This window comes from Microcebus murinus, chromosome 30 (assembly GCF_040939455.1).
Source record: "Microcebus murinus isolate Inina chromosome 30, M.murinus_Inina_mat1.0, whole genome shotgun sequence".
Taxonomy (NCBI): domain Eukaryota; kingdom Metazoa; phylum Chordata; class Mammalia; order Primates; family Cheirogaleidae; genus Microcebus; species Microcebus murinus.
Genome location: NC_134133.1, coordinates 9,524,389 through 9,550,890, shown reverse-complemented (window position 1 = coordinate 9,550,890; position 26,502 = coordinate 9,524,389). Strand labels below are relative to the sequence as shown.

Below are 26,502 nucleotides of genomic sequence, written 5' to 3'. Positions count from 1 at the left end.
CTATGGGCTACACGCAGGAATCTCTGGTGGTGGCACCGCATGTTGGGGGATCCGGAGTCACACCCAGACCTGCTGGACAGGCCTCATTTTACTCTTCTTTTCGGATTCAGTTTTTTAAAAAATGTCCCTTATCTCTATTATTGCATTTTCTTTTCTCTCTCTTTTCAAGCAGGTTATGGGAGTACAAGTATTAAGGCTGCATGTATTGCCGGTGCCCCCCTCCCCCCTGTTTTCTTATTCATTTGTCTCTCGTGTTTTTCCAGCGTATTGTGGGGGTACCAATGTCAAGGTCAGGTACATCGCCCTTTCCCCGCCTCCCCCCTCGAGTCAGAGCTTGGAGCGTGCCCATCCCCCAGTTGGTGCGCACCCACCCCAGTCCTGATGGATGTGTATGCCCATCCGCTCCCCCCACCGGATGAAGGTGATTCCTCTATGTCCATAAGGTGTCCACCAGTTCGTGCCAATTTGCTGGTGAGCGCGCGCACGTGGTGCTCGCGTGTCCATTCTTGGGATACTTACTTGGCTTACCGGGACGGGTTCCAGCTCCGGCCAGGAGAACACGAGAGGTGCCCTCTCACCGCTGTCTCTCATAGCTGAATAGCACTCCGTGGTTGTCAGGCACCACATTTTATTAATCCACTCATGGATCGATGGGCAACCGGGTCGCTTCCACATCTTTGCAATTGTGAATTGTGCCGCCACAGACACCCGAGCGCAGGTGTCTTTCGCATAGAGTGCGGGCCTCGCTCTGCTGAATGCCGCTCGCGACCCACGGGTGAACCTGCTCAGGGTACTTTCTCTTAGGAGCAGACTCTGATCCGGGCGGGCTACCGGTGTTTCTGTTTGCTCGTTTCTGTCTTCCATTTCGAGAAAGTCTTCCTTCCTGGGTTTGGGAATTTCCTCAGCCTTTCCTCGCCTATTCTGCCAGCTTGAAAATCCTCTCTCTGTTGCCACCCTCACAAATGTATTAGGAAAGTCTTTACGGTGCATTCCTTAGTGAAATGACCTCAATGAACCTCGAATCCAATATCTAATCGCCGATTTTTAGCAAGCCCACACCCCAGGGTGGTCGGGGTCCAATCCACCCCCGGCCAGGCCCAGGCCCCTTGGACTGGGCCACAGGACGACACAGAGTGGGGTCCCGGCCCCCACGGTAGCGGTGCCGGCAGTTCTGCAAGGGCTTGGGGGTTTTCCAGAGGTAGGAGATGGAGGGGACTGATTTCTTCAGCGCCCCCGAAACCACCCCACCGCACCCCACGCATGGCACACGTCCCGAGAGGCGCCCCTACACTCGCTCCCCTCCCCCATGCGCTGTGCCCCAGCCCTGGCCCGGGCGGGCGGATAGGCGGCAGCCCACACGCAGGGCGGGGGCGCAGCTGAAAGGGGTTGTGGGGGAGGGCGGCCCCTGGCTTCAAAGGGCGAGCGCCCGCGCATGCGCAGTCAGCAGCGGCGCGCTGGGGGTGGGGGGCGTGTAGGTGAGGGAGGCGAGGCCAGGAGAGGAGGGGGGCTGGAACGTCTCCACCTTGGCGGGTCCACAAGTGGAGGCGCATCTTGTGTGTGTGTGTGTGTGTGTGTGCGTGCGTGGACAGCCCCCCACCCCGCCCCACACGGCACCACCGTCCCGAGGAGCCCGCGGGACCCGGCTGGCCAGAGAACTTAACAGGCCCGTCCCGGCCACGCGCGGGTCAGCTTCGGCGCGGGGCCTGGGGCGGGAGGAGGCGCGGGGAAGCGCAGAGAGGCTCGGCTTCTTGAGCGGGGCACGGGCGCCCTCCACCGTCTACGGCCACACCACCCTGAACGCGCCCGATCTCGTCTGATCTCGGAAGCTAAGCAGGGTCGGGCCTGGTTAGTACTTGGATGGGAGACCGCCTGGGAATACCGGGTGCCGTAGGCTTTTTTTTTTTTTTCTGTTCTGTCCCCCTTCTGGGAGCCCGGCGGCGGCGGCGGCGGCGGCGGGCCCGGGAGTCACCCCCACCCTCAGCCCCCGTCACGGTGCCTGGCGCCCCAGCCTGCTCCGTGGGGCCTCCTCTTGTCCCGAGCAGCGACACCGCCGCCACGCGGCAGCAGGCGTGGCACCTGGACTGTCAGGTCTCAGACCAAAGGTCTGCTCTGTGGGAACCCACACGCTGGAGGAAACCTTGAGAGTCTGGGAGGGGAGGGAGTTCCAGAAGAAGGCCAGGATGTCATTTTGAGGGAGCATGTGACCAGAACTCGTCCCGTTGCTTTTGGGGTTCTATGGGCTACACGCAGGAATCTCTGGTGGTGGCACCGCATGTTGGGGGATCCGGAGTCACACCCAGACCTGCTGGACAGGCCTCATTTTACTCTTCTTTTCGGATTCAGTTTTTTAAAAAATGTCCCTTATCTCTATTATTGCATTTTCTTTTCTCTCTCTTTTCAAGCAGGTTATGGGAGTACAAGTATTAAGGCTGCATGTATTGCCGGTGCCCCCCTCCCCCCTGTTTTCTTATTCATTTGTCTCTCGTGTTTTTCCAGCGTATTGTGGGGGTACCAATGTCAAGGTCAGGTACATCGCCCTTTCCCCGCCTCCCCCCTCGAGTCAGAGCTTGGAGCGTGCCCATCCCCCAGTTGGTGCGCACCCACCCCAGTCCTGATGGATGTGTATGCCCATCCGCTCCCCCCACCGGATGAAGGTGATTCCTCTATGTCCATAAGGTGTCCACCAGTTCGTGCCAATTTGCTGGTGAGCGCGCGCACGTGGTGCTCGCGTGTCCATTCTTGGGATACTTACTTGGCTTACCGGGACGGGTTCCAGCTCCGGCCAGGAGAACACGAGAGGTGCCCTCTCACCGCTGTCTCTCATAGCTGAATAGCACTCCGTGGTTGTCAGGCACCACATTTTATTAATCCACTCATGGATCGATGGGCAACCGGGTCGCTTCCACATCTTTGCAATTGTGAATTGTGCCGCCACAGACACCCGAGCGCAGGTGTCTTTCGCATAGAGTGCGGGCCTCGCTCTGCTGAATGCCGCTCGCGACCCACGGGTGAACCTGCTCAGGGTACTTTCTCTTAGGAGCAGACTCTGATCCGGGCGGGCTACCGGTGTTTCTGTTTGCTCGTTTCTGTCTTCCATTTCGAGAAAGTCTTCCTTCCTGGGTTTGGGAATTTCCTCAGCCTTTCCTCGCCTATTCTGCCAGCTTGAAAATCCTCTCTCTGTTGCCACCCTCACAAATGTATTAGGAAAGTCTTTACGGTGCATTCCTTAGTGAAATGACCTCAATGAACCTCGAATCCAATATCTAATCGCCGATTTTTAGCAAGCCCACACCCCAGGGTGGTCGGGGTCCAATCCACCCCCGGCCAGGCCCAGGCCCCTTGGACTGGGCCACAGGACGACACAGAGTGGGGTCCCGGCCCCCACGGTAGCGGTGCCGGCAGTTCTGCAAGGGCTTGGGGGTTTTCCAGAGGTAGGAGATGGAGGGGACTGATTTCTTCAGCGCCCCCGAAACCACCCCACCGCACCCCACGCATGGCACACGTCCCGAGAGGCGCCCCTACACTCGCTCCCCTCCCCCATGCGCTGTGCCCCAGCCCTGGCCCGGGCGGGCGGATAGGCGGCAGCCCACACGCAGGGCGGGGGCGCAGCTGAAAGGGGTTGTGGGGGAGGGCGGCCCCTGGCTTCAAAGGGCGAGCGCCCGCGCATGCGCAGTCAGCAGCGGCGCGCTGGGGGTGGGGGGCGTGTAGGTGAGGGAGGCGAGGCCAGGAGAGGAGGGGGGCTGGAACGTCTCCACCTTGGCGGGTCCACAAGTGGAGGCGCATCTTGTGTGTGTGTGTGTGTGTGTGTGCGTGCGTGGACAGCCCCCCACCCCGCCCCACACGGCACCACCGTCCCGAGGAGCCCGCGGGACCCGGCTGGCCAGAGAACTTAACAGGCCCGTCCCGGCCACGCGCGGGTCAGCTTCGGCGCGGGGCCTGGGGCGGGAGGAGGCGCGGGGAAGCGCAGAGAGGCTCGGCTTCTTGAGCGGGGCACGGGCGCCCTCCACCGTCTACGGCCACACCACCCTGAACGCGCCCGATCTCGTCTGATCTCGGAAGCTAAGCAGGGTCGGGCCTGGTTAGTACTTGGATGGGAGACCGCCTGGGAATACCGGGTGCCGTAGGCTTTTTTTTTTTTTTCTGTTCTGTCCCCCTTCTGGGAGCCCGGCGGCGGCGGCGGCGGCGGGCCCGGGAGTCACCCCCACCCTCAGCCCCCGTCACGGTGCCTGGCGCCCCAGCCTGCTCCGTGGGGCCTCCTCTTGTCCCGAGCAGCGACACCGCCGCCACGCGGCAGCAGGCGTGGCACCTGGACTGTCAGGTCTCAGACCAAAGGTCTGCTCTGTGGGAACCCACACGCTGGAGGAAACCTTGAGAGTCTGGGAGGGGAGGGAGTTCCAGAAGAAGGCCAGGATGTCATTTTGAGAGAGCATGTGACCAGAACTCGTCCCGTTGCTTTTGGGGTTCTATGGGCTACACGCAGGAATCTCTGGTGGTGGCACCGCATGTTGGGGGATCCGGAGTCACACCCAGACCTGCTGGACAGGCCTCATTTTACTCTTCTTTTCGGATTCAGTTTTTTAAAAAATGTCCCTTATCTCTATTATTGCATTTTCTTTTCTCTCTCTTTTCAAGCAGGTTATGGGAGTACAAGTATTAAGGCTGCATGTATTGCCGGTGCCCCCCTCCCCCCTGTTTTCTTATTCATTTGTCTCTCGTGTTTTTCCAGCGTATTGTGGGGGTACCAATGTCAAGGTCAGGTACATCGCCCTTTCCCCGCCTCCCCCCTCGAGTCAGAGCTTGGAGCGTGCCCATCCCCCAGTTGGTGCGCACCCACCCCAGTCCTGATGGATGTGTATGCCCATCCGCTCCCCCCACCGGATGAAGGTGATTCCTCTATGTCCATAAGGTGTCCACCAGTTCGTGCCAATTTGCTGGTGAGCGCGCGCACGTGGTGCTCGCGTGTCCATTCTTGGGATACTTACTTGGCTTACCGGGACGGGTTCCAGCTCCGGCCAGGAGAACACGAGAGGTGCCCTCTCACCGCTGTCTCTCATAGCTGAATAGCACTCCGTGGTTGTCAGGCACCACATTTTATTAATCCACTCATGGATCGATGGGCAACCGGGTCGCTTCCACATCTTTGCAATTGTGAATTGTGCCGCCACAGACACCCGAGCGCAGGTGTCTTTCGCATAGAGTGCGGGCCTCGCTCTGCTGAATGCCGCTCGCGACCCACGGGTGAACCTGCTCAGGGTACTTTCTCTTAGGAGCAGACTCTGATCCGGGCGGGCTACCGGTGTTTCTGTTTGCTCGTTTCTGTCTTCCATTTCGAGAAAGTCTTCCTTCCTGGGTTTGGGAATTTCCTCAGCCTTTCCTCGCCTATTCTGCCAGCTTGAAAATCCTCTCTCTGTTGCCACCCTCACAAATGTATTAGGAAAGTCTTTACGGTGCATTCCTTAGTGAAATGACCTCAATGAACCTCGAATCCAATATCTAATCGCCGATTTTTAGCAAGCCCACACCCCAGGGTGGTCGGGGTCCAATCCACCCCCGGCCAGGCCCAGGCCCCTTGGACTGGGCCACAGGACGACACAGAGTGGGGTCCCGGCCCCCACGGTAGCGGTGCCGGCAGTTCTGCAAGGGCTTGGGGGTTTTCCAGAGGTAGGAGATGGAGGGGACTGATTTCTTCAGCGCCCCCGAAACCACCCCACCGCACCCCACGCATGGCACACGTCCCGAGAGGCGCCCCTACACTCGCTCCCCTCCCCCATGCGCTGTGCCCCAGCCCTGGCCCGGGCGGGCGGATAGGCGGCAGCCCACACGCAGGGCGGGGGCGCAGCTGAAAGGGGTTGTGGGGGAGGGCGGCCCCTGGCTTCAAAGGGCGAGCGCCCGCGCATGCGCAGTCAGCAGCGGCGCGCTGGGGGTGGGGGGCGTGTAGGTGAGGGAGGCGAGGCCAGGAGAGGAGGGGGGCTGGAACGTCTCCACCTTGGCGGGTCCACAAGTGGAGGCGCATCTTGTGTGTGTGTGTGTGTGTGTGTGCGTGCGTGGACAGCCCCCCACCCCGCCCCACACGGCACCACCGTCCCGAGGAGCCCGCGGGACCCGGCTGGCCAGAGAACTTAACAGGCCCGTCCCGGCCACGCGCGGGTCAGCTTCGGCGCGGGGCCTGGGGCGGGAGGAGGCGCGGGGAAGCGCAGAGAGGCTCGGCTTCTTGAGCGGGGCACGGGCGCCCTCCACCGTCTACGGCCACACCACCCTGAACGCGCCCGATCTCGTCTGATCTCGGAAGCTAAGCAGGGTCGGGCCTGGTTAGTACTTGGATGGGAGACCGCCTGGGAATACCGGGTGCCGTAGGCTTTTTTTTTTTTTTCTGTTCTGTCCCCCTTCTGGGAGCCCGGCGGCGGCGGCGGCGGCGGGCCCGGGAGTCACCCCCACCCTCAGCCCCCGTCACGGTGCCTGGCGCCCCAGCCTGCTCCGTGGGGCCTCCTCTTGTCCCGAGCAGCGACACCGCCGCCACGCGGCAGCAGCCGTGGCACCTGGACTGTCAGGTCTCAGACCAAAGGTCTGCTCTGTGGGAACCCACACGCTGGAGGAAACCTTGAGAGTCTGGGAGGGGAGGGAGTTCCAGAAGAAGGCCAGGATGTCATTTTGAGGGAGCATGTGACCGGAACTCGTCCCGTTGCTTTTGGGGTTCTATGGGCTACACGCAGGAATCTCTGGTGGTGGCACCGCATGTTGGGGGATCCGGAGTCACACCCAGACCTGCTGGACAGGCCTCATTTTACTCTTCTTTTCGGATTCAGTTTTTTAAAAAATGTCCCTTATCTCTATTATTGCATTTTCTTTTCTCTCTCTTTTCAAGCAGGTTATGGGAGTACAAGTATTAAGGCTGCATGTATTGCCGGTGCCCCCCTCCCCCCTGTTTTCTTATTCATTTGTCTCTCGTGTTTTTCCAGCGTATTGTGGGGGTACCAATGTCAAGGTCAGGTACATCGCCCTTTCCCCGCCTCCCCCCTCGAGTCAGAGCTTGGAGCGTGCCCATCCCCCAGTTGGTGCGCACCCACCCCAGTCCTGATGGATGTGTATGCCCATCCGCTCCCCCCACCGGATGAAGGTGATTCCTCTATGTCCATAAGGTGTCCACCAGTTCGTGCCAATTTGCTGGTGAGCGCGCGCACGTGGTGCTCGCGTGTCCATTCTTGGGATACTTACTTGGCTTACCGGGACGGGTTCCAGCTCCGGCCAGGAGAACACGAGAGGTGCCCTCTCACCGCTGTCTCTCATAGCTGAATAGCACTCCGTGGTTGTCAGGCACCACATTTTATTAATCCACTCATGGATCGATGGGCAACCGGGTCGCTTCCACATCTTTGCAATTGTGAATTGTGCCGCCACAGACACCCGAGCGCAGGTGTCTTTCGCATAGAGTGCGGGCCTCGCTCTGCTGAATGCCGCTCGCGACCCACGGGTGAACCTGCTCAGGGTACTTTCTCTTAGGAGCAGACTCTGATCCGGGCGGGCTACCGGTGTTTCTGTTTGCTCGTTTCTGTCTTCCATTTCGAGAAAGTCTTCCTTCCTGGGTTTGGGAATTTCCTCAGCCTTTCCTCGCCTATTCTGCCAGCTTGAAAATCCTCTCTCTGTTGCCACCCTCACAAATGTATTAGGAAAGTCTTTACGGTGCATTCCTTAGTGAAATGACCTCAATGAACCTCGAATCCAATATCTAATCGCCGATTTTTAGCAAGCCCACACCCCAGGGTGGTCGGGGTCCAATCCACCCCCGGCCAGGCCCAGGCCCCTTGGACTGGGCCACAGGACGACACAGAGTGGGGTCCCGGCCCCCACGGTAGCGGTGCCGGCAGTTCTGCAAGGGCTTGGGGGTTTTCCAGAGGTAGGAGATGGAGGGGACTGATTTCTTCAGCGCCCCCGAAACCACCCCACCGCACCCCACGCATGGCACACGTCCCGAGAGGCGCCCCTACACTCGCTCCCCTCCCCCATGCGCTGTGCCCCAGCCCTGGCCCGGGCGGGCGGATAGGCGGCAGCCCACACGCAGGGCGGGGGCGCAGCTGAAAGGGGTTGTGGGGGAGGGCGGCCCCTGGCTTCAAAGGGCGAGCGCCCGCGCATGCGCAGTCAGCAGCGGCGCGCTGGGGGTGGGGGGCGTGTAGGTGAGGGAGGCGAGGCCAGGAGAGGAGGGGGGCTGGAACGTCTCCACCTTGGCGGGTCCACAAGTGGAGGCGCATCTTGTGTGTGTGTGTGTGTGTGTGTGCGTGCGTGGACAGCCCCCCACCCCGCCCCACACGGCACCACCGTCCCGAGGAGCCCGCGGGACCCGGCTGGCCAGAGAACTTAACAGGCCCGTCCCGGCCACGCGCGGGTCAGCTTCGGCGCGGGGCCTGGGGCGGGAGGAGGCGCGGGGAAGCGCAGAGAGGCTCGGCTTCTTGAGCGGGGCACGGGCGCCCTCCACCGTCTACGGCCACACCACCCTGAACGCGCCCGATCTCGTCTGATCTCGGAAGCTAAGCAGGGTCGGGCCTGGTTAGTACTTGGATGGGAGACCGCCTGGGAATACCGGGTGCCGTAGGCTTTTTTTTTTTTTTCTGTTCTGTCCCCCTTCTGGGAGCCCGGCGGCGGCGGCGGCGGCGGGCCCGGGAGTCACCCCCACCCTCAGCCCCCGTCACGGTGCCTGGCGCCCCAGCCTGCTCCGTGGGGCCTCCTCTTGTCCCGAGCAGCGACACCGCCGCCACGCGGCAGCAGGCGTGGCACCTGGACTGTCAGGTCTCAGACCAAAGGTCTGCTCTGTGGGAACCCACACGCTGGAGGAAACCTTGAGAGTCTGGGAGGGGAGGGAGTTCCAGAAGAAGGCCAGGATGTCATTTTGAGGGAGCATGTGACCAGAACTCGTCCCGTTGCTTTTGGGGTTCTATGGGCTACACGCAGGAATCTCTGGTGGTGGCACCGCATGTTGGGGGATCCGGAGTCACACCCAGACCTGCTGGACAGGCCTCATTTTACTCTTCTTTTCGGATTCAGTTTTTTAAAAAATGTCCCTTATCTCTATTATTGCATTTTCTTTTCTCTCTCTTTTCAAGCAGGTTATGGGAGTACAAGTATTAAGGCTGCATGTATTGCCGGTGCCCCCCTCCCCCCTGTTTTCTTATTCATTTGTCTCTCGTGTTTTTCCAGCGTATTGTGGGGGTACCAATGTCAAGGTCAGGTACATCGCCCTTTCCCCGCCTCCCCCCTCGAGTCAGAGCTTGGAGCGTGCCCATCCCCCAGTTGGTGCGCACCCACCCCAGTCCTGATGGATGTGTATGCCCATCCGCTCCCCCCACCGGATGAAGGTGATTCCTCTATGTCCATAAGGTGTCCACCAGTTCGTGCCAATTTGCTGGTGAGCGCGCGCACGTGGTGCTCGCGTGTCCATTCTTGGGATACTTACTTGGCTTACCGGGACGGGTTCCAGCTCCGGCCAGGAGAACACGAGAGGTGCCCTCTCACCGCTGTCTCTCATAGCTGAATAGCACTCCGTGGTTGTCAGGCACCACATTTTATTAATCCACTCATGGATCGATGGGCAACCGGGTCGCTTCCACATCTTTGCAATTGTGAATTGTGCCGCCACAGACACCCGAGCGCAGGTGTCTTTCGCATAGAGTGCGGGCCTCGCTCTGCTGAATGCCGCTCGCGACCCACGGGTGAACCTGCTCAGGGTACTTTCTCTTAGGAGCAGACTCTGATCCGGGCGGGCTACCGGTGTTTCTGTTTGCTCGTTTCTGTCTTCCATTTCGAGAAAGTCTTCCTTCCTGGGTTTGGGAATTTCCTCAGCCTTTCCTCGCCTATTCTGCCAGCTTGAAAATCCTCTCTCTGTTGCCACCCTCACAAATGTATTAGGAAAGTCTTTACGGTGCATTCCTTAGTGAAATGACCTCAATGAACCTCGAATCCAATATCTAATCGCCGATTTTTAGCAAGCCCACACCCCAGGGTGGTCGGGGTCCAATCCACCCCCGGCCAGGCCCAGGCCCCTTGGACTGGGCCACAGGACGACACAGAGTGGGGTCCCGGCCCCCACGGTAGCGGTGCCGGCAGTTCTGCAAGGGCTTGGGGGTTTTCCAGAGGTAGGAGATGGAGGGGACTGATTTCTTCAGCGCCCCCGAAACCACCCCACCGCACCCCACGCATGGCACACGTCCCGAGAGGCGCCCCTACACTCGCTCCCCTCCCCCATGCGCTGTGCCCCAGCCCTGGCCCGGGCGGGCGGATAGGCGGCAGCCCACACGCAGGGCGGGGGCGCAGCTGAAAGGGGTTGTGGGGGAGGGCGGCCCCTGGCTTCAAAGGGCGAGCGCCCGCGCATGCGCAGTCAGCAGCGGCGCGCTGGGGGTGGGGGGCGGGTAGGTGAGGGAGGCGAGGCCAGGAGAGGAGGGGGGCTGGAACGTCTCCACCTTGGCGGGTCCACAAGTGGAGGCGCATCTTGTGTGTGTGTGTGTGTGTGTGTGCGTGCGTGGACAGCCCCCCACCCCGCCCCACACGGCACCACCGTCCCGAGGAGCCCGCGGGACCCGGCTGGCCAGAGAACTTAACAGGCCCGTCCCGGCCACGCGCGGGTCAGCTTCGGCGCGGGGCCTGGGGCGGGAGGAGGCGCGGGGAAGCGCAGAGAGGCTCGGCTTCTTGAGCGGGGCACGGGCGCCCTCCACCGTCTACGGCCACACCACCCTGAACGCGCCCGATCTCGTCTGATCTCGGAAGCTAAGCAGGGTCGGGCCTGGTTAGTACTTGGATGGGAGACCGCCTGGGAATACCGGGTGCCGTAGGCTTTTTTTTTTTTTTTCTGTTCTGTCCCCCTTCTGGGAGCCCGGCGGCGGCGGCGGCGGCGGGCCCGGGAGTCACCCCCACCCTCAGCCCCCGTCACGGTGCCTGGCGCCCCAGCCTGCTCCGTGGGGCCTCCTCTTGTCCCGAGCAGCGACACCGCCGCCACGCGGCAGCAGGCGTGGCACCTGGACTGTCAGGTCTCAGACCAAAGGTCTGCTCTGTGGGAACCCACACGCTGGAGGAAACCTTGAGAGTCTGGGAGGGGAGGGAGTTCCAGAAGAAGGCCAGGATGTCATTTTGAGGGAGCATGTGACCAGAACTCGTCCCGTTGCTTTTGGGGTTCTATGGGCTACACGCAGGAATCTCTGGTGGTGGCACCGCATGTTGGGGGATCCGGAGTCACACCCAGACCTGCTGGACAGGCCTCATTTTACTCTTCTTTTCGGATTCAGTTTTTTAAAAAATGTCCCTTATCTCTATTATTGCATTTTCTTTTCTCTCTCTTTTCAAGCAGGTTATGGGAGTACAAGTATTAAGGCTGCATGTATTGCCGGTGCCCCCCTCCCCCCTGTTTTCTTATTCATTTGTCTCTCGTGTTTTTCCAGCGTATTGTGGGGGTACCAATGTCAAGGTCAGGTACATCGCCCTTTCCCCGCCTCCCCCCTCGAGTCAGAGCTTGGAGCGTGCCCATCCCCCAGTTGGTGCGCACCCACCCCAGTCCTGATGGATGTGTATGCCCATCCGCTCCCCCCACCGGATGAAGGTGATTCCTCTATGTCCATAAGGTGTCCACCAGTTCGTGCCAATTTGCTGGTGAGCGCGCGCACGTGGTGCTCGCGTGTCCATTCTTGGGATACTTACTTGGCTTACCGGGACGGGTTCCAGCTCCGGCCAGGAGAACACGAGAGGTGCCCTCTCACCGCTGTCTCTCATAGCTGAATAGCACTCCGTGGTTGTCAGGCACCACATTTTATTAATCCACTCATGGATCGATGGGCAACCGGGTCGCTTCCACATCTTTGCAATTGTGAATTGTGCCGCCACAGACACCCGAGCGCAGGTGTCTTTCGCATAGAGTGCGGGCCTCGCTCTGCTGAATGCCGCTCGCGACCCACGGGTGAACCTGCTCAGGGTACTTTCTCTTAGGAGCAGACTCTGATCCGGGCGGGCTACCGGTGTTTCTGTTTGCTCGTTTCTGTCTTCCATTTCGAGAAAGTCTTCCTTCCTGGGTTTGGGAATTTCCTCAGCCTTTCCTCGCCTATTCTGCCAGCTTGAAAATCCTCTCTCTGTTGCCACCCTCACAAATGTATTAGGAAAGTCTTTACGGTGCATTCCTTAGTGAAATGACCTCAATGAACCTCGAATCCAATATCTAATCGCCGATTTTTAGCAAGCCCACACCCCAGGGTGGTCGGGGTCCAATCCACCCCCGGCCAGGCCCAGGCCCCTTGGACTGGGCCACAGGACGACACAGAGTGGGGTCCCGGCCCCCACGGTAGCGGTGCCGGCAGTTCTGCAAGGGCTTGGGGGTTTTCCAGAGGTAGGAGATGGAGGGGACTGATTTCTTCAGCGCCCCCGAAACCACCCCACCGCACCCCACGCATGGCACACGTCCCGAGAGGCGCCCCTACACTCGCTCCCCTCCCCCATGCGCTGTGCCCCAGCCCTGGCCCGGGCGGGCGGATAGGCGGCAGCCCACACGCAGGGCGGGGGCGCAGCTGAAAGGGGTTGTGGGGGAGGGCGGCCCCTGGCTTCAAAGGGCGAGCGCCCGCGCATGCGCAGTCAGCAGCGGCGCGCTGGGGGTGGGGGGCGGGTAGGTGAGGGAGGCGAGGCCAGGAGAGGAGGGGGGCTGGAACGTCTCCACCTTGGCGGGTCCACAAGTGGAGGCGCATCTTGTGTGTGTGTGTGTGTGTGTGTGCGTGCGTGGACAGCCCCCCACCCCGCCCCACACGGCACCACCGTCCCGAGGAGCCCGCGGGACCCGGCTGGCCAGAGAACTTAACAGGCCCGTCCCGGCCACGCGCGGGTCAGCGCCGGCGCGGGGCCTGGGGCGGGAGGAGGCGCGGGGAAGCGCAGAGAGGCTCGGCTTCTTGAGCGGGGCACGGGCGCCCTCCACCGTCTACGGCCACACCACCCTGAACGCGCCCGATCTCGTCTGATCTCGGAAGCTAAGCAGGGTCGGGCCTGGTTAGTACTTGGATGGGAGACCGCCTGGGAATACCGGGTGCCGTAGGCTTTTTTTTTTTTTTCTGTTCTGTCCCCCTTCTGGGAGCCCGGCGGCGGCGGCGGCGGCGGGCCCGGGAGTCACCCCCACCCTCAGCCCCCGTCACGGTGCCTGGCGCCCCAGCCTGCTCCGTGGGGCCTCCTCTTGTCCCGAGCAGCGACACCGCCGCCACGCGGCAGCAGCCGTGGCACCTGGACTGTCAGGTCTCAGACCAAAGGTCTGCTCTGTGGGAACCCACACGCTGGAGGAAACCTTGAGAGTCTGGGAGGGGAGGGAGTTCCAGAAGAAGGCCAGGATGTCATTTTGAGGGAGCATGTGACCGGAACTCGTCCCGTTGCTTTTGGGGTTCTATGGGCTACACGCAGGAATCTCTGGTGGTGGCACCGCATGTTGGGGGATCCGGAGTCACACCCAGACCTGCTGGACAGGCCTCATTTTACTCTTCTTTTCGGATTCAGTTTTTTAAAAAATGTCCCTTATCTCTATTATTGCATTTTCTTTTCTCTCTCTTTTCAAGCAGGTTATGGGAGTACAAGTATTAAGGCTGCATGTATTGCCGGTGCCCCCCTCCCCCCTGTTTTCTTATTCATTTGTCTCTCGTGTTTTTCCAGCGTATTGTGGGGGTACCAATGTCAAGGTCAGGTACATCGCCCTTTCCCCGCCTCCCCCCTCGAGTCAGAGCTTGGAGCGTGCCCATCCCCCAGTTGGTGCGCACCCACCCCAGTCCTGATGGATGTGTATGCCCATCCGCTCCCCCCACCGGATGAAGGTGATTCCTCTATGTCCATAAGGTGTCCACCAGTTCGTGCCAATTTGCTGGTGAGCGCGCGCACGTGGTGCTCGCGTGTCCATTCTTGGGATACTTACTTGGCTTACCGGGACGGGTTCCAGCTCCGGCCAGGAGAACACGAGAGGTGCCCTCTCACCGCTGTCTCTCATAGCTGAATAGCACTCCGTGGTTGTCAGGCACCACATTTTATTAATCCACTCATGGATCGATGGGCAACCGGGTCGCTTCCACATCTTTGCAATTGTGAATTGTGCCGCCACAGACACCCGAGCGCAGGTGTCTTTCGCATAGAGTGCGGGCCTCGCTCTGCTGAATGCCGCTCGCGACCCACGGGTGAACCTGCTCAGGGTACTTTCTCTTAGGAGCAGACTCTGATCCGGGCGGGCTACCGGTGTTTCTGTTTGCTCGTTTCTGTCTTCCATTTCGAGAAAGTCTTCCTTCCTGGGTTTGGGAATTTCCTCAGCCTTTCCTCGCCTATTCTGCCAGCTTGAAAATCCTCTCTCTGTTGCCACCCTCACAAATGTATTAGGAAAGTCTTTACGGTGCATTCCTTAGTGAAATGACCTCAATGAACCTCGAATCCAATATCTAATCGCCGATTTTTAGCAAGCCCACACCCCAGGGTGGTCGGGGTCCAATCCACCCCCGGCCAGGCCCAGGCCCCTTGGACTGGGCCACAGGACGACACAGAGTGGGGTCCCGGCCCCCACGGTAGCGGTGCCGGCAGTTCTGCAAGGGCTTGGGGGTTTTCCAGAGGTAGGAGATGGAGGGGACTGATTTCTTCAGCGCCCCCGAAACCACCCCACCGCACCCCACGCATGGCACACGTCCCGAGAGGCGCCCCTACACTCGCTCCCCTCCCCCATGCGCTGTGCCCCAGCCCTGGCCCGGGCGGGCGGATAGGCGGCAGCCCACACGCAGGGCGGGGGCGCAGCTGAAAGGGGTTGTGGGGGAGGGCGGCCCCTGGCTTCAAAGGGCGAGCGCCCGCGCATGCGCAGTCAGCAGCGGCGCGCTGGGGGTGGGGGGCGGGTAGGTGAGGGAGGCGAGGCCAGGAGAGGAGGGGGGCTGGAACGTCTCCACCTTGGCGGGTCCACAAGTGGAGGCGCATCTTGTGTGTGTGTGTGTGTGTGTGCGTGCGTGGACAGCCCCCCACCCCGCCCCACACGGCACCACCGTCCCGAGGAGCCCGCGGGACCCGGCTGGCCAGAGAACTTAACAGGCCCGTCCCGGCCACGCGCGGGTCAGCTTCGGCGCGGGGCCTGGGGCGGGAGGAGGCGCGGGGAAGCGCAGAGAGGCTCGGCTTCTTGAGCGGGGCACGGGCGCCCTCCACCGTCTACGGCCACACCACCCTGAACGCGCCCGATCTCGTCTGATCTCGGAAGCTAAGCAGGGTCGGGCCTGGTTAGTACTTGGATGGGAGACCGCCTGGGAATACCGGGTGCCGTAGGCTTTTTTTTTTTTTTTCTGTTCTGTCCCCCTTCTGGGAGCCCGGCGGCGGCGGCGGCGGCGGGCCCGGGAGTCACCCCCACCCTCAGCCCCCGTCACGGTGCCTGGCGCCCCAGCCTGCTCCGTGGGGCCTCCTCTTGTCCCGAGCAGCGACACCGCCGCCACGCGGCAGCAGGCGTGGCACCTGGACTGTCAGGTCTCAGACCAAAGGTCTGCTCTGTGGGAACCCACACGCTGGAGGAAACCTTGAGAGTCTGGGAGGGGAGGGAGTTCCAGAAGAAGGCCAGGATGTCATTTTGAGGGAGCATGTGACCAGAACTCGTCCCGTTGCTTTTGGGGTTCTATGGGCTACACGCAGGAATCTCTGGTGGTGGCACCGCATGTTGGGGGATCCGGAGTCACACCCAGACCTGCTGGACAGGCCTCATTTTACTCTTCTTTTCGGATTCAGTTTTTTAAAAAATGTCCCTTATCTCTATTATTGCATTTTCTTTTCTCTCTCTTTTCAAGCAGGTTATGGGAGTACAAGTATTAAGGCTGCATGTATTGCCGGTGCCCCCCTCCCCCCTGTTTTCTTATTCATTTGTCTCTCGTGTTTTTCCAGCGTATTGTGGGGGTACCAATGTCAAGGTCAGGTACATCGCCCTTTCCCCGCCTCCCCCCTCGAGTCAGAGCTTGGAGCGTGCCCATCCCCCAGTTGGTGCGCACCCACCCCAGTCCTGATGGATGTGTATGCCCATCCGCTCCCCCCACCGGATGAAGGTGATTCCTCTATGTCCATAAGGTGTCCACCAGTTCGTGCCAATTTGCTGGTGAGCGCGCGCACGTGGTGCTCGCGTGTCCATTCTTGGGATACTTACTTGGCTTACCGGGACGGGTTCCAGCTCCGGCCAGGAGAACACGAGAGGTGCCCTCTCACCGCTGTCTCTCATAGCTGAATAGCACTCCGTGGTTGTCAGGCACCACATTTTATTAATCCACTCATGGATCGATGGGCAACCGGGTCGCTTCCACATCTTTGCAATTGTGAATTGTGCCGCCACAGACACCCGAGCGCAGGTGTCTTTCGCATAGAGTGCGGGCCTCGCTCTGCTGAATGCCGCTCGCGACCCACGGGTGAACCTGCTCAGGGTACTTTCTCTTAGGAGCAGACTCTGATCCGGGCGGGCTACCGGTGTTTCTGTTTGCTCGTTTCTGTCTTCCATTTCGAGAAAGTCTTCCTTCCTGGGTTTGGGAATTTCCTCAGCCTTTCCTCGCCTATTCTGCCAGCTTGAAAATCCTCTCTCTGTTGCCACCCTCACAAATGTATTAGGAAAGTCTTTACGGTGCATTCCTTAGTGAAATGACCTCAATGAACCTCGAATCCAATATCTAATCGCCGATTTTTAGCAAGCCCACACCCCAGGGTGGTCGGGGTCCAATCCACCCCCGGCCAGGCCCAGGCCCCTTGGACTGGGCCACAGGACGACACAGAGTGGGGTCCCGGCCCCCACGGTAGCGGTGCCGGCAGTTCTGCAAGGGCTTGGGGGTTTTCCAGAGGTAGGAGATGGAGGGGACTGATTTCTTCAGCGCCCCCGAAACCACCCCACCGCACCCCACGCATGGCACACGTCCCGAGAGGCGCCCCTACACTCGCTCCCCTCCCCCATGCGCTGTGCCCCAGCCCTGGCCCGGGCGGGCGGATAGGCGGCAGCCCACACGCAGGGCGGGGGCGCAGCTGAAAGGGGTTGTGGGGGAGGGCGGCCCCTGGCTTCAAAGGGCGAGCGCCCGCGCATGCGCAGTCAGCAGCGGCGCGCTGGGGGTGGGGGGCGGGTAGGTGAGGGAGGCGAGGCCAGGAGAGGAGGGGGGCTGGAACGTCTCCACCTTGGCGGGTCCACAAGTGGAGGCGCATCTTGTGTGTGTGTGTGTGTGTGTGTGCGTGCGTGGACAGCCCCCCACCCCGCCCCACACGGCACCACCGTCCCGAGGAGCCCGCGGGACCCGGCTGGCCAGAGAACTTAACAGGCCCGTCCCGGCCACGCGCGGGTCAGCTTCGGCGCGGGGCCTGGGGCGGGAGGAGGCGCGGGGAAGCGCAGAGAGGCTCGGCTTCTTGAGCGGGGCACGGGCGCCCTCCACCGTCTACGGCCACACCACCCTGAACGCGCCCGATCTCGTCTGATCTCGGAAGCTAAGCAGGGTCGGGCCTGGTTAGTACTTGGATGGGAGACCGCCTGGGAATACCGGGTGCCGTAGGCTTTTTTTTTTTTTTCTGTTCTGTCCCCCTTCTGGGAGCCCGGCGGCGGCGGCGGCGGCGGGCCCGGGAGTCACCCCCACCCTCAGCCCCCGTCACGGTGCCTGGCGCCCCAGCCTGCTCCGTGGGGCCTCCTCTTGTCCCGAGCAGCGACACCGCCGCCACGCGGCAGCAGCCGTGGCACCTGGACTGTCAGGTCTCAGACCAAAGGTCTGCTCTGTGGGAACCCACACGCTGGAGGAAACCTTGAGAGTCTGGGAGGGGAGGGAGTTCCAGAAGAAGGCCAGGATGTCATTTTGAGGGAGCATGTGACCGGAACTCGTCCCGTTGCTTTTGGGGTTCTATGGGCTACACGCAGGAATCTCTGGTGGTGGCACCGCATGTTGGGGGATCCGGAGTCACACCCAGACCTGCTGGACAGGCCTCATTTTACTCTTCTTTTCGGATTCAGTTTTTTAAAAAATGTCCCTTATCTCTATTATTGCATTTTCTTTTCTCTCTCTTTTCAAGCAGGTTATGGGAGTACAAGTATTAAGGCTGCATGTATTGCCGGTGCCCCCCTCCCCCCTGTTTTCTTATTCATTTGTCTCTCGTGTTTTTCCAGCGTATTGTGGGGGTACCAATGTCAAGGTCAGGTACATCGCCCTTTCCCCGCCTCCCCCCTCGAGTCAGAGCTTGGAGCGTGCCCATCCCCCAGTTGGTGCGCACCCACCCCAGTCCTGATGGATGTGTATGCCCATCCGCTCCCCCCACCGGATGAAGGTGATTCCTCTATGTCCATAAGGTGTCCACCAGTTCGTGCCAATTTGCTGGTGAGCGCGCGCACGTGGTGCTCGCGTGTCCATTCTTGGGATACTTACTTGGCTTACCGGGACGGGTTCCAGCTCCGGCCAGGAGAACACGAGAGGTGCCCTCTCACCGCTGTCTCTCATAGCTGAATAGCACTCCGTGGTTGTCAGGCACCACATTTTATTAATCCACTCATGGATCGATGGGCAACCGGGTCGCTTCCACATCTTTGCAATTGTGAATTGTGCCGCCACAGACACCCGAGCGCAGGTGTCTTTCGCATAGAGTGCGGGCCTCGCTCTGCTGAATGCCGCTCGCGACCCACGGGTGAACCTGCTCAGGGTACTTTCTCTTAGGAGCAGACTCTGATCCGGGCGGGCTACCGGTGTTTCTGTTTGCTCGTTTCTGTCTTCCATTTCGAGAAAGTCTTCCTTCCTGGGTTTGGGAATTTCCTCAGCCTTTCCTCGCCTATTCTGCCAGCTTGAAAATCCTCTCTCTGTTGCCACCCTCACAAATGTATTAGGAAAGTCTTTACGGTGCATTCCTTAGTGAAATGACCTCAATGAACCTCGAATCCAATATCTAATCGCCGATTTTTAGCAAGCCCACACCCCAGGGTGGTCGGGGTCCAATCCACCCCCGGCCAGGCCCAGGCCCCTTGGACTGGGCCACAGGACGACACAGAGTGGGGTCCCGGCCCCCACGGTAGCGGTGCCGGCAGTTCTGCAAGGGCTTGGGGGTTTTCCAGAGGTAGGAGATGGAGGGGACTGATTTCTTCAGCGCCCCCGAAACCACCCCACCGCACCCCACGCATGGCACACGTCCCGAGAGGCGCCCCTACACTCGCTCCCCTCCCCCATGCGCTGTGCCCCAGCCCTGGCCCGGGCGGGCGGATAGGCGGCAGCCCACACGCAGGGCGGGGGCGCAGCTGAAAGGGGTTGTGGGGGAGGGCGGCCCCTGGCTTCAAAGGGCGAGCGCCCGCGCATGCGCAGTCAGCAGCGGCGCGCTGGGGGTGGGGGGCGGGTAGGTGAGGGAGGCGAGGCCAGGAGAGGAGGGGGGCTGGAACGTCTCCACCTTGGCGGGTCCACAAGTGGAGGCGCATCTTGTGTGTGTGTGTGTGTGTGTGTGCGTGCGTGGACAGCCCCCCACCCCGCCCCACACGGCACCACCGTCCCGAGGAGCCCGCGGGACCCGGCTGGCCAGAGAACTTAACAGGCCCGTCCCGGCCACGCGCGGGTCAGCTTCGGCGCGGGGCCTGGGGCGGGAGGAGGCGCGGGGAAGCGCAGAGAGGCTCGGCTTCTTGAGCGGGGCACGGGCGCCCTCCACCGTCTACGGCCACACCACCCTGAACGCGCCCGATCTCGTCTGATCTCGGAAGCTAAGCAGGGTCGGGCCTGGTTAGTACTTGGATGGGAGACCGCCTGGGAATACCGGGTGCCGTAGGCTTTTTTTTTTTTTTCTGTTCTGTCCCCCTTCTGGGAGCCCGGCGGCGGCGGCGGCGGCGGGCCCGGGAGTCACCCCCACCCTCAGCCCCCGTCACGGTGCCTGGCGCCCCAGCCTGCTCCGTGGGGCCTCCTCTTGTCCCGAGCAGCGACACCGCCGCCACGCGGCAGCAGGCGTGGCACCTGGACTGTCAGGTCTCAGACCAAAGGTCTGCTCTGTGGGAACCCACACGCTGGAGGAAACCTTGAGAGTCTGGGAGGGGAGGGAGTTCCAGAAGAAGGCCAGGATGTCATTTTGAGGGAGCATGTGACCGGAACTCGTCCCGTTGCTTTTGGGGTTCTATGGGCTACACGCAGGAATCTCTGGTGGTGGCACCGCATGTTGGGGGATCCGGAGTCACACCCAGACCTGCTGGACAGGCCTCATTTTACTCTTCTTTTCGGATTCAGTTTTTTAAAAAATGTCCCTTATCTCTATTATTGCATTTTCTTTTCTCTCTCTTTTCAAGCAGGTTATGGGAGTACAAGTATTAAGGCTGCATGTATTGCCGGTGCCCCCCTCGCCCCTGTTTTCTTATTCATTTGTCTCTCGTGTTTTTCCAGCGTATTGTGGGGGTACCAATGTCAAGGTCAGGTACATCGCCCTTTCCCCGCCTCCCCCCTCGAGTCAGAGCTTGGAGCGTGCCCATCCCCCAGTTGGTGCGCACCCACCCCAGTCCTGATGGATGTGTATGCCCATCCGCTCCCCCCACCGGATGAAGGTGATTCCTCTATGTCCATAAGGTGTCCACCAGTTCGTGCCAATTTGCTGGTGAGCGCGCGCACGTGGTGCTCGCGTGTCCATTCTTGGGATACTTACTTGGCTTACCGGGACGGGTTCCAGCTCCGGCCAGGAGAACACGAGAGGTGCCCTCTCACCGCTGTCTCTCATAGCTGAATAGCACTCCGTGGTTGTCAGGCACCACATTTTATTAATCCACTCATGGATCGATGGGCAACCGGGTCGCTTCCACATCTTTGCAATTGTGAATTGTGCCGCCACAGACACCCGAGCGCAGGTGTCTTTCGCATAGAGTGCGGGCCTCGCTCTGCTGAATGCCGCTCGCGACCCACGGGTGAACCTGCTCAGGGTACTTTCTCTTAGGAGCAGACTCTGATCCGGGCGGGCTACCGGTGTTTCTGTTTGCTCGTTTCTGTCTTCCATTTCGAGAAAGTCTTCCTTCCTGGGTTTGGGAATTTCCTCAGCCTTTCCTCGCCTATTCTGCCAGCTTGAAAATCCTCTCTCTGTTGCCACCCTCACAAATGTATTAGGAAAGTCTTTACGGTGCATTCCTTAGTGAAATGACCTCAATGAACCTCGAATCCAATATCTAATCGCCGATTTTTAGCAAGCCCACACCCCAGGGTGGTCGGGGTCCAATCCACCCCCGGCCAGGCCCAGGCCCCTTGGACTGGGCCACAGGACGACACAGAGTGGGGTCCCGGCCCCCACGGTAGCGGTGCCGGCAGTTCTGCAAGGGCTTGGGGGTTTTCCAGAGGTAGGAGATGGAGGGGACTGATTTCTTCAGCGCCCCCGAAACCACCCCACCGCACCCCACGCATGGCACACGTCCCGAGAGGCGCCCCTACACTCGCTCCCCTCCCCCATGCGCTGTGCCCCAGCCCTGGCCCGGGCGGGCGGATAGGCGGCAGCCCACACGCAGGGCGGGGGCGCAGCTGAAAGGGGTTGTGGGGGAGGGCGGCCCCTGGCTTCAAAGGGCGAGCGCCCGCGCATGCGCAGTCAGCAGCGGCGCGCTGGGGGTGGGGGGCGGGTAGGTGAGGGAGGCGAGGCCAGGAGAGGAGGGGGGCTGGAACGTCTCCACCTTGGCGGGTCCACAAGTGGAGGCGCATCTTGTGTGTGTGTGTGTGTGTGTGTGCGTGCGTGGACAGCCCCCCACCCCGCCCCACACGGCACCACCGTCCCGAGGAGCCCGCGGGACCCGGCTGGCCAGAGAACTTAACAGGCCCGTCCCGGCCACGCGCGGGTCAGCTTCGGCGCGGGGCCTGGGGCGGGAGGAGGCGCGGGGAAGCGCAGAGAGGCTCGGCTTCTTGAGCGGGGCACGGGCGCCCTCCACCGTCTACGGCCACACCACCCTGAACGCGCCCGATCTCGTCTGATCTCGGAAGCTAAGCAGGGTCGGGCCTGGTTAGTACTTGGATGGGAGACCGCCTGGGAATACCGGGTGCCGTAGGCTTTTTTTTTTTTTTCTGTTCTGTCCCCCTTCTGGGAGCCCGGCGGCGGCGGCGGCGGCGGGCCCGGGAGTCACCCCCACCCTCAGCCCCCGTCACGGTGCCTGGCGCCCCAGCCTGCTCCGTGGGGCCTCCTCTTGTCCCGAGCAGCGACACCGCCGCCACGTGGCAGCAGGCGTGGCACCTGGACTGTCAGGTCTCAGACCAAAGGTCTGCTCTGTGGGAACCCACACGCTGGAGGAAACCTTGAGAGTCTGGGAGGGGAGGGAGTTCCAGAAGAAGGCCAGGATGTCATTTTGAGGGAGCATGTGACCGGAACTCGTCCCGTTGCTTTTGGGGTTCTATGGGCTACACGCAGGAATCTCTGGTGGTGGCACCGCATGTTGGGGGATCCGGAGTCACACCCAGACCTGCTGGACAGGCCTCATTTTACTCTTCTTTTCGGATTCAGTTTTTTAAAAAATGTCCCTTATCTCTATTATTGCATTTTCTTTTCTCTCTCTTTTCAAGCAGGTTATGGGAGTACAAGTATTAAGGCTGCATGTATTGCCGGTGCCCCCCTCCCCCCTGTTTTCTTATTCATTTGTCTCTCGTGTTTTTCCAGCGTATTGTGGGGGTACCAATGTCAAGGTCAGGTACATCGCCCTTTCCCCGCCTCCCCCTTCGAGTCAGAGCTTGGAGCGTGCCCATCCCCCAGTTGGTGCGCACCCACCCCAGTCCTGATGGATGTGTATGCCCATCCGCTCCCCCCACCGGATGAAGGTGATTCCTCTATGTCCATAAGGTGTCCACCAGTTCGTGCCAATTTGCTGGTGAGCGCGCGCACGTGGTGCTCGCGTGTCCATTCTTGGGATACTTACTTGGCTTACCGGGACGGGTTCCAGCTCCGGCCAGGAGAACACGAGAGGTGCCCTCTCACCGCTGTCTCTCATAGCTGAATAGCACGCCGTGGTTGTCAGGCGCCACATTTTATTAATCCACTCATGGATCGATGGGCACTGGGGTGGCTTCCACATCGTTGCGAATGTGAATTGTGCCCTAACTCTAACCCTAACCCTTACCCAGCCGGTCTCCTCTGCCCCTGCCTGACGCGCTCCTCCGTCGCCTGGGCCTTCCACGGGCTCGGTGTGGACGCTGGTTCCAGGACGCCCCCCAGGAACCCGGCAGCAGGGCGGCCGCAGCGTCTGGCGTGCGGGGGACGTGCTCCCGCTGTGCCGCGGGGGCCCAGCCTGGTGTCTTCTCTGAGGCCCTGCGGCTGCCGCTCCCCGCAAGGGGAGAGCCTTGGAGGTGGGGACCGCCTCCTCATGGGGACGTACACCCAGCTCTCCACGTCGGTTTCCGGGGCTCTCTGTCCTGCCCGAAGGCCCAGCTGGCCTGCGGGTCCTTAGAGTGGCAGAAACATCCTAAAAGTGATATTGAGGGTCCGGTGGGTGTCTGCACTTTTGTGCTGGGCACCCCAGGGAGGCCCGGGGGCTGGCTGGACAACGCGGTCTGCTGGGTGGGGGGTGGGGGGGCTGTGGAGGAGCAACTGATGCCCTTTGGACTTTGGTAGCAGCGTCTGAGGTGTCTCTGAGCCCTGCGCCATGTCTGGGAAGAGGAGGAGGTGGGAGGGGCCGTGACCTGCAGTCGTGTTCCCGGGGTGGCCCGGCATGTGGCTTCCTCCACAGGCTGCTTGGCCTGGGCTCCCTGCACCTGGGCCTTTTGAGGACTGGCCCTGTGCTTGCCAACACTTCCTGCAGGGACCCAGAGGTGGGAGGTGGCATCTCCCAGCCCTGGGTCTGGCAGAGCCCCAGCGGACCATGCCCACAAGCTCTCTCAGCACGGGTCCCCCAGAAGGCTCCTTGGGGACCAGGATTCTCCTGCGGGTGATTTTTTAAGGTCTGGCCCCTGCATGGAGGGGCACCAGGAGTAGAGGAGCAGGAAGGGGAAGGGGGTGGCCATGCGAGGGGACACTTTCAGGCCAAGTCCCAGCTTCAGCCTGATCCCCCTGGGAACCTCGGAGTGTGTACATCACACCTCCCGGTTGTCCCGCTCTGAGACAAGGAGCCGGGCTTTGCATTCCCACAGCAGGCAGTCGTGGGCTGAGGACACCTGGGGAGCTGGGAACTCCCTGGCACTTCCCTGGCTTCTCTTTGTATTCACATTGGGGCAAAGGAGGAGTTTGTGGCCCAGGGCTGTTCTCCAAAGATTCCAGAGTGACCATTAGAGGCAAAAGCTGGGAGGGTCCTCCGCCTCCCCTGTGCTGCCTGTCCAAGCTCCCTGGTCTCCGGGAGACCCTTTCTGCGGTTGTCTCAGCAAGGTGGTGTGTTCTCATCGTCTTTAAAGTGCCACACCATGCAGCTCTATAAAACTTCCTGTCCTCTTCCCTCATGGCCTTGTGGCTGCCCCACATCCTCTTACCATAGTGGCCCTGCCAGGAATTATTTGTCTAGCCCTGTCTCTGGCCATGAGCTCACTTTAGAAGTCTTTGTTGGTTCTCTTAAAATTTTAGAAGGTACTTTTGCTTGTTGTAAAGCAAAGTTTCCAAGCATACAAATGTTTATGGGAATGATGGAAATTTCCTGCCACCTTCAGTCCCAGGCAGTTTCTGGCCAGGTGCTTTTGTAAGTAATGTATGGGTGTGTATTACATGGATGCCAGCAAGCTACCCCTTTATCCCTGAGGGTGACTGAGGGTGGGCGGTGGCTGGTGGGGCACTTTCTGCTGACTCTCTGGGCCAAGCCTGCTCACAGCCGTCCCCCCAGGCTCTGGTCTTTATTCAGACTCCACTGCTACCGTGCCGCTGCCTGGCCCGCCATGGCCCCGCACCCTGCTCCTCTACGCCCCAGGCACTCTGGGCACTCTTGCAGCCTCCCTGTCCCATGACTGGGGAGCTGTGGCCCCCAAGCCACTGGCAGGCAATGGCACTTGGACGGAGCTTCTCCATGAGGTTTTCGGTGTCCCTAGTGCACGCCCTGGGGCCCAGTACCTGCGCGTTCTGCTGCCTGCCCCTCCCAGACTCGCTCCACAGCCCGGAACGGCCCTGCTGAGACTCGGCGGCTCCCGCAGGCCCTGGGGCCTGTCCGTACGGACTCCCAGAGGCTCCTGGCGGGACGGGGCCAATCCCTGCAGTGGTGGTTGGGTTCACAACAGGCCCTTTACTGGCTGCTCTCCCTTCCCTGTCCCAGTCCCCGTACCCTACTGTGCTTCCTAGAACCACTGTCGGTGTCTGCTCCCAGGGCCGCAAGGCGGCCAGGGTGTCTCCCTGTCCTCTCCCTTTCCCGCTCTGCGCTTTCTCCCGCTCTTGCTCAAGCAGCCGGTAACGACACGTCCTCTCCGGCCGTCCTCCAGCTGCTCTGTTCCCTCCATCATGCCCACGACACTGGGGACAGGAACTCCTAAGGGGACAGGAGCACCTAAGGCAGTCCCTGCAACAACGAGCCCTTCCCAGCTGCCCGACGGTGAGCCCGGAGCTGTCACTGAGCATCCAGAGCGGGGCCCAAGCGAGCTGAGTCTGGACCAGTTCAGTCCCAGCGAGAAATGTGGCAATGTGAGCAGTCGAGAGGTCTGTTCAAGACCAACAAAAATAAAATTTAATTTTGCTCCGGTGTGGGCAGCCAGTCCTTCCTTCCTCAGGACCGATCGTCAGCGTCCCTGGCGAAGGCACACCCGTTCTCTCCACAGACGGCTGTCCCAGGGGCCCCTCTGAGGCTGGCGTCTCCCAGGCAGGACCCGTCAGCCCGGCGGGAGGGTTTTGTTTCCAGAGAGGCAAGCGGCCACGGTGTGCGGACGTCAGGCTTCCCTCTGTGCTGCAGGCGTCCCTCCCGTCTGCCTGGCCCTGCCAGGGCTCTGACTCCGAAGGCTGGCAGGGGCGTCTTGCGGCCCCCGGCCCGGGAAGAGCCACAGCCACCCTAAGCTATCTTCAGGGGCACGCAGCCCTCCAGCTCCAGCAGCTCCGGCCAGCCCTCGTATTTGTTCGTCTGTGGGTTGTTCTTCAAGAACTAGAGAGAGAAGAGAAGACAGAAACACAGACGATGGGGAGGCTTTTAGGACTCACACCTGCCTGTGCGTCGTGCTTTAAACCCTAAATGCCTCATCACTCCATCCTCACCATAGCCCCATGGGGGGAGGGTGTTGGGTAGTACTGACTCATTTCACAGACGGGGAAACTGAGGCCCAGAGAGGGGGTGCAACTTATCTAAGTTCTCAGAGATGGGATCGAGCCCAGTTACTGCTGTCATGCCCTGTGAGGTCACTAAGTGTTGGGAGAGGGGGCCTAGAGAGCTTTAGCCCCGTCCCTGAATTCTCCATCAGCCCCCCCAGGATACCCCAAATAACAATAATAATAGCAACAATAAAAAGAAGACTCCTAGCAATTCTTGAGCGCTTGCTCTATGCCAGGTGCTGCTGAGATGCCATATGTATTTAATCCCCACAGTGGTCTTATGGAGCGAGCACTGTTACCACCCCATTCTACAGATAGGGAGACCAAGCCACAGAGGGCCAAGGTCACTGCCTGTGGTCACCAGGTGGTAAGTGGTGGAACCACTGTGTAATATTA

At 60.8% G+C, this 26,502-nt stretch overlaps 1 protein-coding gene and 10 non-coding genes across 12 annotated transcripts in view; 10 read left to right on the top strand and 1 right to left on the bottom strand.

Moving 5' to 3' along the window:
• The first annotated feature begins 1,775 nt into the window (after window positions 1-1,775).
• LOC142865622 (5S ribosomal RNA) lies at window positions 1,776-1,894 on the top strand. The gene has a single exon (XR_012915822.1). It is a non-coding gene; the product is annotated as a 5S ribosomal RNA (ribosomal RNA).
• Window positions 1,895-4,008: 2,114 nt separating this feature from the next.
• On the top strand, window positions 4,009-4,127 carry LOC142865621 (5S ribosomal RNA). The gene has a single exon (XR_012915821.1). It is a non-coding gene; the product is annotated as a 5S ribosomal RNA (ribosomal RNA).
• A 2,111-nt stretch (window positions 4,128-6,238) lies between these two features.
• On the top strand, window positions 6,239-6,357 carry LOC142865620 (5S ribosomal RNA). Its single transcript, XR_012915820.1, has one exon. It is a non-coding gene; the product is annotated as a 5S ribosomal RNA (ribosomal RNA).
• A 2,111-nt stretch (window positions 6,358-8,468) lies between these two features.
• LOC142865619 (5S ribosomal RNA) lies at window positions 8,469-8,587 on the top strand. Its single transcript, XR_012915819.1, has one exon. It is a non-coding gene; the product is annotated as a 5S ribosomal RNA (ribosomal RNA).
• Window positions 8,588-10,698: 2,111 nt separating this feature from the next.
• Window positions 10,699-10,817, top strand: LOC142865618 (5S ribosomal RNA). The gene has a single exon (XR_012915818.1). It is a non-coding gene; the product is annotated as a 5S ribosomal RNA (ribosomal RNA).
• A 2,112-nt stretch (window positions 10,818-12,929) lies between these two features.
• Window positions 12,930-13,048, top strand: LOC142865610 (5S ribosomal RNA). The gene has a single exon (XR_012915810.1). It is a non-coding gene; the product is annotated as a 5S ribosomal RNA (ribosomal RNA).
• Window positions 13,049-15,157: 2,109 nt separating this feature from the next.
• Window positions 15,158-15,276, top strand: LOC142865660 (5S ribosomal RNA). The gene has a single exon (XR_012915860.1). It is a non-coding gene; the product is annotated as a 5S ribosomal RNA (ribosomal RNA).
• Window positions 15,277-17,388: 2,112 nt separating this feature from the next.
• On the top strand, window positions 17,389-17,507 carry LOC142865649 (5S ribosomal RNA). The gene has a single exon (XR_012915849.1). It is a non-coding gene; the product is annotated as a 5S ribosomal RNA (ribosomal RNA).
• Window positions 17,508-19,618: 2,111 nt separating this feature from the next.
• LOC142865638 (5S ribosomal RNA) lies at window positions 19,619-19,737 on the top strand. The gene has a single exon (XR_012915838.1). It is a non-coding gene; the product is annotated as a 5S ribosomal RNA (ribosomal RNA).
• Window positions 19,738-21,848: 2,111 nt separating this feature from the next.
• LOC142865627 (5S ribosomal RNA) lies at window positions 21,849-21,967 on the top strand. Its single transcript, XR_012915827.1, has one exon. It is a non-coding gene; the product is annotated as a 5S ribosomal RNA (ribosomal RNA).
• Window positions 21,968-25,507: 3,540 nt separating this feature from the next.
• The window catches only part of FAM3D (FAM3 metabolism regulating signaling molecule D), a 33,391-nt gene continuing 32,396 nt past the window's right edge, over window positions 25,508-26,502 (bottom strand). For both annotated transcript variants that reach the window (XM_075998806.1, XM_075998805.1), the window contains one exon: window positions 25,508-25,942. In XM_075998806.1, coding sequence (XP_075854921.1) covers window positions 25,853-25,942 — 90 coding nt within the window. In that variant the 3' untranslated portion in view covers window positions 25,508-25,852. The remainder of the gene's footprint in view (window positions 25,943-26,502) is intronic.